The sequence below is a fragment of the Pseudonaja textilis genome, chromosome 7, assembly GCF_049901715.1.
Source record: "Pseudonaja textilis isolate UNSWEBS1 chromosome 7, rPseTex1.2, whole genome shotgun sequence".
Lineage (NCBI taxonomy): Eukaryota > Metazoa > Chordata > Lepidosauria > Squamata > Elapidae > Pseudonaja > Pseudonaja textilis.
The window spans coordinates 2217985-2232494 of NC_141996.1; the positions used below are offsets into that span (position 1 = coordinate 2217985).

At 45.0% G+C, this 14510-nt stretch overlaps 1 protein-coding gene across 1 annotated transcript in view; it reads left to right on the forward strand.

Annotated features, from left to right (window-relative positions):
* The first annotated feature begins 1553 nt into the window (after positions 1–1553).
* The window catches only part of C2CD3 (C2 domain containing 3 centriole elongation regulator), a 78110-nt gene continuing 65153 nt past the window's right edge, over positions 1554–14510 (forward strand). Inside the window, exons 1-6 of the mRNA XM_087937848.1 lie at positions 1554–1692; positions 4361–4630; positions 5845–6002; positions 8392–8576; positions 11243–11469; positions 12505–12637. Of these exons, the coding sequence (XP_087793974.1) occupies positions 1632–1692; positions 4361–4630; positions 5845–6002; positions 8392–8576; positions 11243–11469; positions 12505–12637 (1034 nt within the window). The 5' untranslated portion in view covers positions 1554–1631. The remainder of the gene's footprint in view (positions 1693–4360; positions 4631–5844; positions 6003–8391; positions 8577–11242; positions 11470–12504; positions 12638–14510) is intronic.

Genomic DNA, 14510 nt, shown 5'->3' on the forward strand with positions numbered 1-14510 from the left:
GAAGGGAAGAGGAATTGAAGAGAAGAAGAAAAGAGAATAGGAATAGAAAAGAAGAGAAGAATAGAACAGGAATAGGAGAGAAGAGAATAGGAATAGAAGAGTTGATAATACAAGAGAATAGGAAGAGAAGAGAAGAATAGAATAGGAATAGAAGAGTGGAATAGAATAGGAGAGAATAGAATAGATAATTAGAATTATTAGAATAGAAATATAGAATAGAATAGAAATAGAATAGAAAATAGAATAGAATAGGAATTGAAGAGAAGAAGAGAACAGAATAGGAATGGAAGAGAAGAATAGAATAGGAATAGAAGAGAAGAGAAGAGAATAAGAGAATACGAATAGAAGAAAAGAGAAGAATAGGAGAGAATAGGAGAGAATAGAATAGATAATTAGAATTATTAGAATAGAAAAGAAATATAGCCTAGAATAGAAATAGAATAGAATAGAAAATAGAATGGAATAGAATAGGAATTGAAGAGAAGAGAATAGGAATAGAATACAAGAGAAAAGGAATAGAAGAGAATAAGAGAATAGGAATAAAAGAAAAAAATAGAATAGAATAGAAACAGAAGAAAAGATATGAATAGAATAGGAATAGAATAGAATAGGAGAGAATAGAATAATTAGAATTATTAGAATAGAATAGAAAACAGAATAGAATATAGAATAGAATAATGTAGAATAGAACAAGAATTATAATTAATAGAATAGAAATATAGAAGAGAATAGAAAATAACAAAAGTAGAATAGAATAATGTAAACTAGAATAAGAATTAGAATTAGGAATATAGAATAGAATAGAAATTAATAAGAGAGGGCAACCAGGTAGCAGAGGTGACTTTCTTCCCCTGACATCAGCAAAATGGCAGTCTTGTGGTAGATATGCCCCTGTCCTTGTAAAGAAGGGTCAAAGGAAAAAAATGATATTTCCCCAAAGATCAGTTTTGTTGTTTTCTCACTCTATGACAATGGTTTTCAACCTTGCCCCTTTAAGATGGATGGACTTCCACTTCCTCAGCCACGCATGACATCTACACACGAGACCACACATGTTCAAGCCCACACTTCAAATCCATCCGTCTTAAATTGCTTCTGGTAGGAACCTGAATTAAGCAACCTGGAATTAAGGGGAAACTTCCCAACAGTGAGGACAATTAACCAGTGGAACAGAAGTTCCCACCAGAAATTGTGGGTGCTCCATCACTGGAGGCTTTTAAGAAGAGACTGGACAGTCACTTGTTTTGAATGCTATAGGGTCTCCTTCTTGAGCAGGGGCTTGGACTAGAAGACCTCCAAGGTCCCTTTCCAGCTCTATTCTAACTGTGACTGATTCTGCTCGAAGTTGAAAATCTTTGATCTATCTTTCAACAAGAAGCTTTCAAAAAGAGACTGGAGGTCTCCTGCTTGGGCGGGGAGGTTGGACTAGATGACCTACAAGGTCTCTTTCCAACTTTTGTAAATGAGTATTCCACAAGTTTCGTATCTCTACGTTCCCTCGCAAAGCCTTCTGGGGGAGGTAGTTGAAGCGGCGACCGCTCGAGGCGGCGGCCCTCCCGCCATTTTCCCAGCAGGCAGCGCGCGGCGGCGGCGGCCGTTGCTAGGCAGCGGCCCCGGGCCTGGCGGCGAGGATGAAGCCGAAGAAGAGTAAAGCCGGGCCGGGCCGGGCCGCGGCCGTCCGTCGTCGAAAGGGTGGGTGAGGGAGGTCGAGGCCGGGCTGGGTCCTTCCCTTTCCCGCCTTCCCACAGCCCTGGGGTCGGAGAGGGCAGAAAAACCTTGGGAATAGATGCTTTGCTTGCCGTTGCTTGCAAGAGATGGATGGGGGACCACCAGGAGATCCTAGAGAGGAAGGTAGTGGGAAACCACTTGTGGAAAAAGGCCATGTTTTTAATGCTACGAAAGAGAGCCTCCTTGACGTAATGAGGAATGGCAGCATTTCTGGGACGAAGGAATAGATGGGGGACCACCAGGAGATCCCAGAGGGGAGGAGAATGGGAGGGAGTCTATAGAGGAAGATGGTAGGAAACCGCGTGTGGAAAATGGCAGGTTTTTTTTTTATGTACTATGTAGGAGAGCCACCTTGATGTAATGGGGAACGGCGGCAGGCTAGATACCAGAACTTCCAGGACTGGTTCTGGGTTCGAGTTCTGCCTTGGGGGACAAAATGAGCCGGGGGAACCTGCTGTCAAGGATGGCAGAAGACATGGGAGCAGAGGCCTTGCTTTGTCTCTCCTGCTGTTGCGGCAAAGGGTTTCTCAGTTGAAGAGATGGATGGGGGACCACCAGGAGATCCCAGAGGGCAGGAGAATGGGAGGGAGACCCTAGAGGAAGTTGGTGGGAAACCAATTGTGGAAAAAGGGTGTTTTTTTTTTTAATGTACTATGAAGGAGACTCAATTGATGTAATGGGAAACGGCGGCAGGCTAGATACCAGGAGAAGTTCCAGACACTGGTTCTGAGTTCGAGGAGACAAAGTGAGCCTAGGGGACACACACACACCCCTCCGTCAATGAAGGCGGAAGATGTGGGAAGAGAAACTCTGCCTTTCTTCTCCCGCTGATGCAAATGGTTTCTCGGCTGGAGAGATGGATGGGGACCACCAGGCGATCCCAGAGGGCAGGACAATGGGAGGGAGACTTGGGCCTGGAGGAAAGGGGTAGGAAGCCCATTTCCTATTTTGTGGGTCCTTGTAAGTACCCAAAACATACAACCTACATCTCAATGAATCAGATCCTTGGCTCATTTAAGGTTTAATCTTTAATAATTCATTACTTCACCTTTTTAATTTTGAGTATTCTATACTGCAGGGGGTCCTTGACTTATGACCACAACTGAGCCCCAGATTTCCACTGCTAAGGGAGACGTTGGTTCAGTGTGTTTTGCCTCATTTTACCATCTCTCTTCCTAGTGAATCCCCGCAGTTGTTAAGTTAGTAACAGTTGTTAAGTGAGTCTTGCCCCGTTTTACGACTTCTCTTGCCACAGTTATTAAGTGAATTCCCACAGCTGTTAAGTTAGTATCCCAGTTGTTAAGTGCACCTGGCTCCCCCAGTGTGTTTGCTGGTCAGAAAGTGGCAAAAGAGGAATCACACAACCTGGGGACACTGCAACAGTTATGAATCCGTTGAGAAGTGTCCAGATATTGACGGTGGGGATGTTGCAACGGTCGTCAGTGCGAAAAATGGTTATAAGTCCCTTTTTTTCTGTGCCTCTAACTTTGAGTGGTCACTAAACAAGCAGTTGTAAGTGAAGGACCACCTGTCCCTTTAATTATTTTTACTTTTTATTGTGCTGTAAGCTACCTAGAGTTGCTGTAACATTGAGGTGGGCAGCATATACATTTAAGAAATAGAATCTTTCTTGGCCAAGTGTGATTGGACACACAAGGAATTTGTCTTGGTGCAAATGCTCTCAGTGTACATGAAAGAAAAGATACATTTGTCAAGAGTCAAGAATCATCAGTACAACACCTAATAATAGTCACAGGGTACAATAAGAATAGAATAGAATAGAAAATAGAATAGAAAACAGAATGGAATGGAATAGAAAATAGAACAGAATAGAATAGAGAATAGAATAAAATAGAATAATGGAATGAAGAATAGAATAGAATAGAATAGAATAGAATAGAATAGAATAGAATAGAATAGAATAGAATAGAATCTTTATTGGCCAAGTGTGGTTGGACACACAAGGAATTTGTCTTTGGTGCAAAGGCTCTCAGTGTATGTAATAAAAGAAAAGATACATTCGTCAAGAGTTAAGAATCATCAGGTTCAACACTTAATAATAGTCATAGGGTGCAATAAGCAATCAAATCATATTAGGAAACAGTCAATATAAATCGTAAGGATACAAGTGACAAAGTTACAGTCACAAGTGGGAGGCGATGGGTGATAAGGAATGATGAGAAGATTGATAGTGATAGTAGTGCAGACATGGTAAATAGTTGGACAGTGTTGAGGGAATAATTTGTTTAGCAGAGGATGGCCTTTGCGGGAAAAAACCTCCCCTTGTGTCTAGTTGTTCTGGTGTGCAGGGCTCTATAGCATCGTTTCGAGGGTAGGAGCTGAAACAGTTTATGTCCAGGATGTGAGGGGTCTGTAGATATTTTCACAGCCTCTTTTTGACTCATGCAGGATGCAGGTCTTGATGGAAGGCAGGTTGGTAGCCATTGTTTTTTCTGCAGTCCTAACTATTCTCTGGAGTCTGTGTCTGTCCTGTTGGGTTGCAGAACCAAACCAGACAGTGATCGAGGTGCAGATGACAGACTCCATCCTTCCTCTGTAGAACTGGATCAGCAGCTCCTTGGGCAGTTTAACCCTAAATCTAATTTCGGGGTTCTCTCTTGTTGCTCTGCAGCTCTCAGCGATGTTTCCCCTTCTACCAGTTTACCACCTCTTGTGGAAGGGCAACTCCGCTGCTTCCTCAAACTGACCGTTAGCAAAATTGTATGGATGGTCGCCAAACCGCCAGCATCGTCCCTTGTCCGGCTGAGATGGTGGGGAGAAACTAGCAACGGCACCATCTTCGTCCCCCAGGACGCTTCCCAGCCAGAGCAGAAAATTCTGAACACCACCACCTGCTACCCGGTGCGATGTGGGCCCAAACAATTCGCCTCCTACCTGTCAGGTATGGCTGTTTCTTGGCAATTAAACAGGTTGAATGGATGCGCCTTGGATGTGGTCAGCCCACAGAGGCCTTCTCTGGAAATGGCCCACAAAATTGCTCTTTTCAGGGTGAAAAAAAATAGGAATGATTAAATACAGTTGAGAACAGTTATATTTGCTTATGGGGATCCTTGTTGTTCTCTGAGCAGGATGGTGGTTTTCTTGCAGATGTTTGATTACCAAACTAGGTGACCTCATCAGTGCTAGAAAGGTGTGAGGTTTTCCCCCCAATTTATATTCTAGACTAGAATATAAATTGAGAGCAAATCCCGTCGTCTTCTGACACTATAGCTGGGTTATGAAATGTCTGCAAGAAAACCAGCAAGCTCAGAGAGCAACAAGGACCCACAGTTCTCCTCCTCCTCCTCCTCTCTCCTCCTCTCCCTCCTCCTCCTCCTCCTCCTCCTCCTTTTCACATCCCTCCTCCTTCTAGCACTGATTGATTATGTTACCTAATTGGGCCATTAAACATCTGCAAGAAAACCATCAAACTCTGAGAGCAGCAAGGACCCCACAGTCGTCCACCTCCTCCTCCTCCTCCTCCTCCTCCTCCTCCTCCTCCTCCTCCTCCTCCTCCTCCTCCTCCTCCCTCCTCCTCTTCTTCTTCTTCTTCTTCTTCTTCTTCTTCTTCTTCTTCTTCTTCCTCCTCCTCCTCCTCCTCCTCCTCCTCCTCTTCTCTGTAAACCCCACTTCCTTCTAGCACTGATGATGTTCCCTGGTTGGGTCATGAGACGTCTGCAAGAAAACCACCAAGCTCAGAGAGTATCCAGGACCCCTCAGTCCTCCTCCTCCTCCTCCTCCTCCTCCTCCTCCTCCCTCCTCCTCCTCCTCAAACCCCTCCTCAAACCCATTCCCTTATACCACTGATGCTGTTACCTAGTTGGGTAACGAAGCGTCTGCAAGAAAAGCATTCAGAAAGCCCGAAGAACACCACAGTTCGACCCTGAGCTACAGATACTCTCCTCTTTCACTACGTTGCTCCATCATGGTTGGATGGAAGTGGGAAACAACGTTTGCATTATTTAAATGCAAACTTAAACGAAGCTTGCATTTAAATAACGGAAGATTGGGTTTTTCACCCCCACGGTTTTGAAGTAGAATTGACCCCCTGACCTGTTGTTTCCCCAGCCGGTCCTCATCTTTCCTCCAGTGTGTTTCTTTGCTTGCTTCCTGCAGACATGGGGGCCCTTATCCTGGAAGTGATGACCAAGTCCGACCATCTTCCCGTTGGACGGGTTGAAATCAAGGGGCTGGCCCTGCTCTCTCCGAGCCACCCCATCCGTGGGGATTTCCCCATCCTTTCGCCGACCTCTGAAAAGATGGGAGAACTGCAGGTATTTCAGAACTTATTTCCTTGAGTAATACTGTGTGTCCCCGTCCCCCTGTCCCCCCGTGGCCCATCCTCCACTCCAGGTACTGTAAACGGGGATCAGTTTGAAACCCACACAATGCTCTCAAGTAATGGTCTGGATGTCCTCAAGCAATCTTTTGGGGCCGGGGAGGATGGACAGGTGGTCCTGGATTTACAGAAGTTTGCTTAGCGACCGTTCAAAGTTACAACAGCACTGAGAAAAGGGACTTGGGACCATTTTTCACACTTATGACCGTTGCAGCATCTCCATGGTCAAAATTTGGACTCTTGAAATTGATTCGTGGTTTAATCTATTTATTTTGCCATACGTTTTTTATTTTCTATCTTCTACGAACAACCGTGTGTTTACAGGGTATTTACGTTTTAGAACAAATATGACAAGAGTTTCATATTAAAACTGTTAACTTCATAATTAATATTACTATAAATACGGATTGTCTATCCTGATTATTCCAAATTCCCATGTGTTGTTTTTAATGTCAATCTCTATATTCTTAACATCACTTCATTTATTGTAAAAATATATATTCCTGGTCATATTAATTTATATTTTCTCTTATCTATCCCCTTTTTAATTCTTAGCTGTGCCACTAGCATGTTTAAAACAACGTTTCTTTCTGATCTCATTTTAGTACAAACAATGTAATATTCATCTGTTTACGTTTAGCAAATTATTCCAGCAATAATATCAATGATATTTGATTCATATTTACGATGGTTGGAGTGTCCCAGGGTCAACTTTCGTGATCACCTTTTGTGATCAAAATCCAGGCGATTGGCATCTGACTCCTATTTATGACTGTCGCTGTGTCCCTGGATCATGCGGTCTTTGCAACCTTCACATGAGTAAATTCTACATTCTCTTCCCAACCGTTTTGCTCACTTAATAGCCGCAGTGATTCGCTTAGCAACAGGGGCAAGTAAGTTCGTGAAATGGAGCAAAACTGACTTCATGAACGTTTTAACAGATAACAGATAATCAGAGTTGGAAGGGACCTTGTAGGTCACCTAGTCCAACCCCCTGACCAAGCGGGAGACCCTACACCATTTCTGAGAGAGGGCAGTCCAGTCTCTTCTTGAAAGCCTCCAGGGATGAAGCTGTTCCATTGATTTATTGTTCTTTCAGAAAATTCCTCCTTATTTCTTGCTTGAATCAATCAGAATAGAGTTGAAAGGGACCTTGGAGGTCATCCAGTCCAACCCCCCCGCCCAAGCAGGAGACCGTATACCGTTTCTGACAGAGGGCAGTCCAGTCTCTTCTTGAAAGCCTTCTGAAACTTCTGAAGTCAACTTCTGTCCATGGGTTGGTTCTTCTCAATGTCAGAAAGTTTCTCCTTATTGCCAGGTTGATCAGTTTCCATCCATTATTCCTTGTCTGGCCTTCAGGGGCTTTGGAAAATAGTTGACCCCCCTTTTCCTCTCTGGGGCAGCCCTTCAGATATTGGGAGACTGCTATCCTGTGTCCCCTGACTTGCCATGACCAGTTCCTGCAAGTGTTCTTCCTATGTTTTAGCCTCCAGTCCCCTCATCATCCTGGTTGATCTTCTCAGCACTTTTTCTAGAGTCTCAACCTCTTTTTTATAATGTGGTGACCAAAACTGGATGCAGGACTCTAGGTGTGGCCTTACTAAGGCTTTACAGAGTGGTATTAGTACTTCCCTTGATCTTGACTATATCCCTCTGTTAATACAACTTAGGATTGCATTAGCTTTTTTGGCGGCGGCTGCACACGGCTGTCTCCTATTTAGCTTTTTGTCCACTAAGACTCCGAGATCCCCCTCCCAGTTCCTGCTATTGAGCCTGGTTTTCATCCAGTCTGTATGTGGACTTTTGGTTTTTCTTGCCTAAGTGTAGGACTTGACTTTTCTCTATGTTGGATTTCCTTTTGTTAGGTTCGGCCCAGTGTTCAAGTCTGTTGAGATCCCTCTGGATTTTGAGCCCATCTTCTTGGGTGTTGGCTATTCCTGCCAGCTTAGTATCATTTGCAAATTTGGTAAGTTCCCCTTCTGTTCCCTTTCGCTTTGCAATGTTTCGATGCTTGACAACTGACTCACATGAATGACGGTCACAGCGTCCCCTTTTGTGACCTCTTGACAAGCCAACTCAAGTGGCAGGGAGGGGGAAACCAGATTTACTTATCAACCGTATTACTAATTTTAATAATGGCAGCGATTCAAGTTAACAACGCTCAGCAGGAACGGTCCTAAAATGGGACAAGACTCACTTAACACCTTTCTCACTTAGCAACAACAATTTTGGGCTCAATTGTAAGTAGATGAGGACCTGTGTCAGACCCGTATGTGGGAACAGGGACGTGTTCTTACAGGCCCGCTCAAAATGACACCTTGCAGGTATCCCTGTTCCTGGAACCTCTCGCCGATGAGTACGAATGCAACCACACCGTCCACAACACAAACGTGAACAAAGAGGCTGCAGATCTGAGCCCGTCCCTCACTCCGTTCCAGCTCCACAGACCATCTGGCAACCACGTCCACGGAAGGGAGTCCCTGGGCAGCAGCAGAGCGGGTACTCCAAGGTGTGTGGGTTTGTTTTTAATTTTTATTTTCTGCCTACTGGGATTTAAAAACTAAAACAAAACGGCCCAATGTCTCAAAAATGTCTATTTGCCATCTTTGGGAAAAGAATTTGCTTGCTTCATAGGATAGCTATGCTTTTAATGCGGACATAGGTGCGTTGTGTTATAGTTTATGTTGTGTTGTTACGTTACGTTGCTGTTGTAAATGGTTTAGCCATGGTGGCGCTGTGGTTGGAATGCAGTGCTGTGGGCTACTTCCGCTGCCTGCAATTTGGCAGTTCGAATCTCCCCAGGCTCCATCCTTCGACTCAGCCTTCCATCCTTCCGAGGTTGGTAAAACGAGGAGCCCGATTGCTGGGAAGACAAGATGGCTGACTCTGTAAACCGCTTAGAGAGGGGCAGGAAAGCATTGGGAAGCGGTATATAAGTCGGAGTGGTAGTGCTACTGGGAATGGAGGGAGTGGAAGGAGGGAAGGAAAGGAGGAAGGAAGGAAGGAAGGAAGGAAGGAAGGAAGGAAGGAAGGAAGGAGTGAGCGAGCACCGCAGTTAGAATGCAGCATTGCAGGCTAATTCTGCCCACAGTCTGGAGTTCAATTCTGACCAGCTCCAGGTCAACTCAGCCTTCCATCCTTCTGAGGTCGGTAAAACAAGAACTCAGATTGTTGGGGGCAAATAGGCTGACTCTGTAAACTGCTTAGAGAGGACTATAAAAGCGCTGTTAAGTGGTATATAAGTCTAAGGGCTGTTGCCCTTCCTTCCTTCCCTCCCTCCCTCCCTGCCATGGTGGCTGACTCGGTAAACGGCTTAGAGAGGACTATAAAAGCACTGTTAAGCGGTATATAAGTGCTACTGCTATTCCTTCCTTCCTCCTCCCTTCCCTCCATCCCTTCCTTCTTTCCTTGCTCCTTCTCTTATTCCCTTTCCCATTCTCCTTCCTGGTGGCACAGCGGTTAGAGTGCAGCATTGCAGGCTAATTCTGCCCACTGCCTGCAGTTCGATCCTGACCGGCTCAAGGTTGACTCGGCCTTCCATCCTTCCGAGGTGGACCCAGATTGTTGGGGGGATAAGAGGCTGACTCTGTAAACCTCTTAGAGAGAGGCGGGAAAGCACTGGGAAGCGGTATATAAGTCTAAGGGCTATCGCATATGCCATGGACAGCCAGAGAGGTGCTGAATCGTATAAAACGAGACATCTCACTCCCAAAGGTGCTTTTTCAAGAGGCGCCTGGTTTTTCTTTGAAGACATTTTGCTTCTCCTCTAAGGAGCTTCTTCAGCTCTTTCTGGATGGTGAGGAAGGGAAGGATTTATATTCCTTGCGGACAGCTGGTCATTTACATTCTTTTTAGAGGGTTGTTGAGGCCACTTGGAGGTTTACCTGTGTCCTCACGGTCACCTTAGTATGCTCCTGGTTCCTGCAATTTTTTCCTCTGGAAACCCGTTCCTATTCCCACACCATTCAAAGGGTGTTCATCCAAAACTATATATCTAAAAGTCTGTAGAGATTCTCAATCCTCCAGGTCCTGGTTGTCCCAAAGGTGCTTCACATCCGAGAAGCTTCTTCAGCACTGACTGGATGGTGAAGGATGGAAGGATTTATACTCCTTGTGGACAGCTGGTCATTTGCATCTTTTTAGAAGGTTGTTGAGGCCACTTGGAGGTTTACCTGTGTCCTCAATAGGTTAGGATAGGTTAGGATAGGATAGGATAGGATAGGATAGGATAGGATAGGATAGGATAGGATAGGATAGGATAGGATGGAAGGGAAGGAGAAGAGGAGAGGAGAGGAGAGAAGAGAAGAGAATTCTTTATTGGCCAAGTGTGACTGGACGTACAAGGAATTTGTCTTAGTGCAAATATTCTCAGTGTACATAAAAGAAAAGATACCTTCATCAAGAGTCAAGAATCATAAGGTACAACTCTTAATAATAGTCACAGGGTACAATAAGCAATCAAATTATATTAGGAAACAGTCAATATAAATCATAAGGATACAAACGAGAAAGTTACAGTCGTACAGTCACAAGTGGGAGGGGATGGGTGATAAGGAGTGAGATAGATAGATAGATAGATAGATAGATAGATAGATAGATAGATAGATAGATAGATGATAGATAGATAGATAGATAGATAGATAGAATGAATGAAAGAATGAATGAATGAATTAATTCTTTATTGGCCGAATGCTCAATGTACATAAAAGAAAAAATACATTCGTCAAGAGTCAAGAATCATCAGATACAACACTTAATGATAGTCATAGGGTACAAATATGCAATCAAATCGTACTAGGAAACAGTCAGTATAAATCGTAAGGATACAAGCGACAAAGTTACAGTCATACAGTCACAAGTGGGAGGGGATGGGCGATAAGGAGTGATGAGAAGATTAACAGTAATAGTAGTGCAGACTTTGTAAAGAGTTGGACGGTGTAAGGGAATTAGTTGTTTATTAGAATGATGGCGTTCGGGGAAAAAACTCCCCTTGTGTCTAGTTGTTCTGGTGTGCAGGGCTCTATAGCGTCGTTTTGAGGGAAGGAGTTGAAACAGTTTATGTCCAGGATGTGAGGGGTCTGTAGGTATTTTCACAGCCCTCTTTTTGACTCGTGCAGGATATACAGGTCCTCCATGGAAGGCAGGTTGGTAGCCCTTGTTTTTCCCCCATTTCAGGGGGAAAGATCACCTGTATTTCCAGGAGAACTCGGAGAATATCCAAAGAAGTATTGGTGGGTCTCACCCACACCTGAATTACATCCTGAGCGCCAAGGATCCCAAGCCACCAAAAATGTTTCCCAACAACTCTGATCCAGAGGCACAAATCAAGCCAGGCAAGGAAAGCACAAGGCCTGTCCGTGTCCTTCCTTGCAACAGCCCAGCTACGAAAGATCTCCTCGCAGGTAAGCTGGTGCGGACCGCTGCTGTGCAGGTAGTCCTTGACTTACAACCATCCATTTAGCCACCATTCGAACTTAAGGACTGACTATGACCGTTTCTCAGGCTTACAACCCTTTTCCCCCCCCCATGGTCACGTGATCAAAATTCAGCCATTTTGGAAACTGGCACGTACTTAAACTATGGTTGCAGCATCCCGAGGTCTTGCGAGTTCCCTTTTGTGAGTTCCTGACAAGCAAAGTCAGCGGGGAAGCCAACTGTCAACTCATAAAATATTTCTATGGTCTTTTTAGAGTTGCCAACAGAAAGGGAGGGGGGGATTCCGGCAGTTACCTCCCCCTCCCCCCAATTAAATCCTGAGTCTCAAGCCAACCGTCCAAAACTCTGAAAGGATTTATTGGGAGTGAACTTGTCCGGCTCTGCCTGGTGGAGCCGACTCTAAGATACATAATTCATTTTCACCCTTGACCCTGGTTTTCCCTCCATCTTTCTGAGTGTATCGTAATTCATATTCTCCAATGGGACACCTCCCTAGCTACAAGTCCTCAGTCATGCTCTCCAGTTAGATATTTGCCCCGGCAGACACTTCAGTCACCTAGTTGCTATCTTTGAAAAACTATTGATGGGATGTACTTTCCATTTCCGAGCTGCCGCGCTGGTCTTTCAAACCCCTTTCCCCCCCCCCACCCGTCCCTTTTTAATGGCAACTCTAAAAGACCATAGAAATATTTTATGAGTTGACATTTGGCTCCCCTCACTTCTTGAAGGTGACAGATTTGCTTAATGACCGTGCTACTCACTTAACAACTGAAGCGATTCACTTAACAACTATGGCAAGGAAGGCAGTAAAGCGGGGCAAAACTCACTTAACAACTGTCTTGCTTAGCAGCAGAAATGTTGGGCTCAATTGTGGTCATAAGTCGAGGACTATTTTTTAAAGGACATATTGCCTTTGATCTTAAAAAGAGGGTTGCAGTCGGGCAGAGTAGATGGTTCCTTTGATTTTTTTTTCATCTGGATTTCCTTTCTCTTCTTTCAAGACCTTTTGGATCGAGGGAACCGGCTGCGAAACGCCATGGCTGTGTCCGTCATGACATCTAATCCGGATCCCGTCACCGAATGCTATGAGGCTCAACTTCCTACAAAGCCGGGCCTCTCCCGCCAAGCTGGAAAGTGAGTGGCAAGAGGGGAGGTTTGAGTCTCCAAGAAAATGGGATGCGGTGCGTCTCCAGCGTTTAAAAATGGTGACAGTTTAGTTTACTTTATTGTCATTGCACCTCGTACAACGAAATCAAACCCCGTCTTTAGAGCACATCATAACCATGACAATAAACACAGACACACATCCTTCACACTCCACACACTGAATGGAAAACCCCTGATATTGCATGAATATTGCACCCTACAGTAGAATTGCAATAGAGTTACTTGCCCTGGGATAGAAGCTTGTTTTTCAGCCTGTTTGTCCTTGTTTTTATTATTGTCCTGTACCGTCTGCCAGGTGGTAATAGTTTTTTTTAAAAAAGGGGGTTCCCAGGATGAGATGGATCTTTGAGCATGTTTTGAACTTTCTTAAAGCTCTTCCCAAGAGGGGAGAGGGCAACCAATGATCCTCTGGGCAATATTAACCCTCTGGAGTGCTGTCCTATCTGCCCCTGTGCAACTGGCAAACCCCACACAGGTGTGCAGTAAGCTAAGATACTCCCTATGGGGCAGCCGTAGAAGGTCACCAGCAGTTTCTCATTCAATTGTTGTTTCCTGAGAAGTCTCGGGTAGTCTAATCTCTGCTAGGCCCTTTTGACCAGGGCTGCCATGTGAGCCCCCACCCCCAGGTCAGGTCCTCTTTTAGGGTAACACCCAGAAACTTAAAACTGGCCACTTGTTCCACTCGGTCTCCCCTGATAAGCAAGGGCTGGACGTCTGATCTCTTCTTTCTATATAGTCCACTATCATCTCCTTGGTCTTATTGGTGTTGAGGACCAAGTTATTTTCAGAGGGACTTGAACTCAAGGCAAAATCAATCCATCAACTTCTGCTATCGGTAGTCCCTCAACTTAAGAGATGTTCATTTACAACAAAGCATTGGAAGAAGTGTCTTATGACCGGTTTTCACACTTAGCAACCGTTACAAGATTCCCCAGGCTCACGCGATTAGAATTTGACCGCTTGGCAAAGTTGCGTGGACTTACCGAGCGTTGCCGTGTCCCTTCCTCACATCTGACTGTCGATGAGATTCTCAGCCCTCCAGCTGATCGGTTGTCCCCAAAGGTGTTTTTTTGTTTTTTTTCTCAAGAGGCACCTGGGCTTTTCTGCTTTTTCCTTTTGAAGACATTTCGCTTCTCCTCCAAGAAGCTTCTTCAGCTCCGACTGGATGGTGAAGGATGGATGGATGGATGCTCCTTGCAGACAGAACTGGTCGTTTGCATCCTTTTTAGAGGGTCGTTGAGGCCACCTGGAGGTTTGTCTGCGTCCTCTCAGGGTCACCTGAGTGGTGCAAATGGATATGGGGCCTTCTTGGAACTGCGGAAAGGACAGGAGAGAGATGATGTCATATCCCTCCCCCCTCTGTTGAGAGCAGGCTGTCATATCCGCCCCCACGGTTTGAAAGAAGAGGGGTCCAAGAGGCCATCTATGTCAACATTGAGGGGGAGGGATATAACATCGCCTATCTCCAGTCTACAACATAGTCCTTTCAGCAGTTCCAAGAAGGCTCCACGCCCATTTGCACCACTCAGGTTGCATCGAGGACACAGACAAACCTCCAAGCGGCCTCAACGACCCTCTGAAAGGATGCAAATGACCAGTTCTGTCTGCAAGGAATATCAATCCTTCCCTTCCCCACCGTCCAGTCGGAGATGAAGAAGGTTCTTGGGTGAGAAACAAAATGTCTTCAAAGGACAACAAGAAAGTCCAGTGGCCTCTTGAAAAAAAAAAATGCACTTTTGGGACAACCACGACCTGGAGGATCGAGAACCTCTGCACACTTTTAGCTATACAATTTGGGATAAACCCCCTTTGAACGGTGTGGGAGTAGGAACGGATTTCC